The sequence below is a fragment of the Palaemon carinicauda genome, chromosome 6 (genome assembly GCF_036898095.1).
Source record: "Palaemon carinicauda isolate YSFRI2023 chromosome 6, ASM3689809v2, whole genome shotgun sequence".
Lineage (NCBI taxonomy): Eukaryota > Metazoa > Arthropoda > Malacostraca > Decapoda > Palaemonidae > Palaemon > Palaemon carinicauda.
Genome location: NC_090730.1, coordinates 44,847,887 through 44,850,859, shown reverse-complemented (window position 1 = coordinate 44,850,859; position 2,973 = coordinate 44,847,887). Strand labels below are relative to the sequence as shown.

The 2,973-nt window shown below is 49.6% G+C and overlaps 1 protein-coding gene across 1 annotated transcript; it reads right to left on the bottom strand.

The window, feature by feature from the left end:
- Positions 1-418: 418 nt before the first annotated feature.
- LOC137642978 (uncharacterized) lies at positions 419-2,770 on the bottom strand. The gene is made up of 4 exons (XM_068375837.1): positions 2,570-2,770; positions 2,141-2,375; positions 1,758-1,844; positions 419-879 (listed from the first exon to the last, which is right to left on the bottom strand). Exons 1-4 carry the CDS (start codon positions 2,768-2,770, stop codon positions 419-421), a joined length of 984 nt encoding a protein of 327 aa, XP_068231938.1.
- Between the last annotated feature and the right edge of the window lie 203 nt (positions 2,771-2,973).

Here is a 2,973-nt window from a genome sequence, read left to right as displayed (position 1 = left end):
ATTCTGTAGCATCCTTAAAAATGCCGTGCCAAATGAACTTCATCTTCAGCAGCTGTGCAGTAGAATGGCACGAGGGATGTGAAAGGCCGTGAATGAAAATAAACACTTGTCGGCTCAAGGGAGGAATCCAAAACTGCGGTCTACCAGTACTGACGTCACAGAGGAAGGTGGTGTTGGAGTCGCGGAGGGGGATGTCTTCCCAACGGAGGGATGTGCAGGATGTCCTACATGCTTGATACTCTGGATTCTGTCGTTGGGCTACAGCCAAGGCGTTGTATTTCAATCCCAATTGAACGGCAGCCAACTTGTTTTTTGATAGGGCATCAGCAATGGGATTTATTTTCCAGGGATGTATTGAAGGGTGCAATTAAAATCAGCACCGGCGGAGAGATGTCGGCGTTGACGGGCAGACCAGGAGTCAGACTGTCGAGTGAAGGTGTGCACCAGAGGCCTGTGGTCTGTGGGAATGACGAAGGACGTACCTTTTAAGAAATGGCGAAAGTGACGGACAGCCAAGTGCACCATCAGTAATTCTTGATTGAAGGTAAAATAATCCAATTCTGCCTTGGACATCAGTGGAGAGAGGGAGAGGGGCCTGTAGGATAGGATAAGTGAGAGCTGCAGCGGTTGATAGGGCCTTCTTTGCATTGCAGAAGGCCACTTCTTGAAGGTGACCCCACTTCAGGTTCTTTGGCTTGCCTTTGAGGGAGTCGTAGAGTGGAGCAAAAGTTGCGGCAAGGGCAGGCAGAAGACGGTGATAATAGTTGATCATGCCCAAGAATTCCTTCCGAGCTTTCACGGTCGAAGGTGTGGATGTCTCCTGAATGGCTGCTACCTTCTCTGGGAGTGAATGGACTCCCTCCGACGTGATGCGGTGCCCTAAGAATGATACTTTGTTGGCGCCAAAGGTACACTTATCGTATCAGACTACAAATCCGTTTTGTTACAGGCGGTCGAGTATGATGAGCAGGTGATGGATGTGTTCCTCTTTTGAGGGAGAGAACACTAGTATATCTTCCACATAACATACACAGAAGGGGAGGTCCCCTAAGATGCCATCCATGAGACGGGGAAAAGTAGCCACAGCGTTACGAAAGCCAAAACAGGAGTAATTGAAGGTGTACATACCAAACAGAGTGGTGATGGGGGTCTTGGGGATGTCTTCTGGGTTCATAGGCACCTGATAATAGCCCTTCAGGAGGTTGAGCGTGGAGAAAACCATCGCTTTGTGCAGGTAGGAGGTCACGTCGGTGCTGTTTGGGAGGGGGTAGTGATCCGGTTCTGTTTGCATGTTTAGGCTCCTGTAATCCCCACATGGACGAAGGAAGCCGTCTTTCTTCAGAACGATATGTAAAAGTGATGACCATGGGCTGGAGGCCTTTCGGCAAAGGCCCATTTCCTCCATTTCGGCAAACGTCCGTTTGGTGGCTACCATTAGTTCCAGTGCCAGACGTCTGAATTTTGCGAAGACGGGGGGTCCCGTTGTCTTGATATGGTGATAAATACCGTGCTTGGCAGGAGCCGTGGGCGTTTGGTGAAGTTTGGTGCGCTGATGTGGAGAGCAATGTCGAAGGGGGTGGGTTGAAGAGGTGTTGACAAGTACGAGTCTGCGTTGACCAATCGTCGTTGGGCGACATCGACCAGAAGGTGGAAATGAGAGAGGAAATCAGCACCGAGGATTGGCAATGTGACCTCTGCAACGAGAAACTTCCAATTAAATTTACCTTTTCAAAACGATAATCCGAAGTTCTCGTTACCATAGGTGGGTATCGCAGATCCGTTGCCAGCTACCAGGCGGACGTCGGCAGACATAGACAGACTATGTTGTGTCTGGAAGAGTTCCCCTGTCAAAAGAGAACGACAAGCACCCGTGTCTACCAAAAATCGTACGCCTGTTCTTACATCGTGTAAAAAGAATAGATTAGAAAAACGGGAGGCCACCACCACGAGCGATGGCCTACTTACACGTTTTTTGGCCACAAATAATCTTTGGCACATTTCTTCGCGGCTGTCCCAAATCTGTTGTGGTAGTAAGAAAACTGCGGCCGATGGGAGGCAGTAAGTTGCTGTAAAAGGCGTTGGTTGGGGAGTGAGCGAATGGTGGGTGGTGGGTGGGTTTGTCGCCGCTTCGGCACGTCACAGGGTAGGCGTATATGTCCTAGAGCAATCATATCAGCTTCAGTTGATGTTGAATAGTCGTCCTCTTTGTCAGGAGTGGATGCGTTGATGGAGGTCTTGAAGGTCATGAAGTGGCTGTCCATAAGGGCGTCGGCTTTGGTCATCAACTCCTTTACAGGTAAACTATCGACACCGGGTATTGCAGCGCGTACAGTTTCGGTTAAAGGGCGTATCCAAAGAGCAAAAATTAAGGTCACCTCACGAGAAGAGCCATATGCGGCAGGTTGCAGGCGAGAGATACTGGTCAATTCCCTGAGGGCGAGCGAAGCCAGTTGGTCCCCCAACGGTTGTTGAGAAAGATGAAAAGGCTTTGCTATATGGGCTGCTGGCGATGGCTAATACTGCTGCAGGAGGTATGTTTTGAGGGCGTCATACACTATTGGCGTGTCACCATGTTCATAAAGCCAACGGATATTTCTGGGAATGTGTCCTTGGGTATCACAGCGAGAACATAATCTGCTTTGATGGCTAAGCGAGTTACGCCCTTGATGCGAAACTGGACTTCTACACGCTGAAACAAAGCAAACGCCTCTCCACTGGCAAACGACAAAAGATTCACTAGGACAGCGCCAACCTCCGTGCAGTCTTCCATAGTACCAATGACGGGGGGCGAGAGGGGGTGGAAGGCGGGAGGAGCGAGAGTCACTCCAGGGTCACCAATGTGACGAGCCCAGAGAACGTTGTGGCTCAAAGGCAGGATGAAAGCAACTGAGTAAACTTAATTACAGAACACTCGTTTATATATAGAAAAACTCCAGGCAAAAAGGGATTTCAAAACATAACAGGCGATTTCAT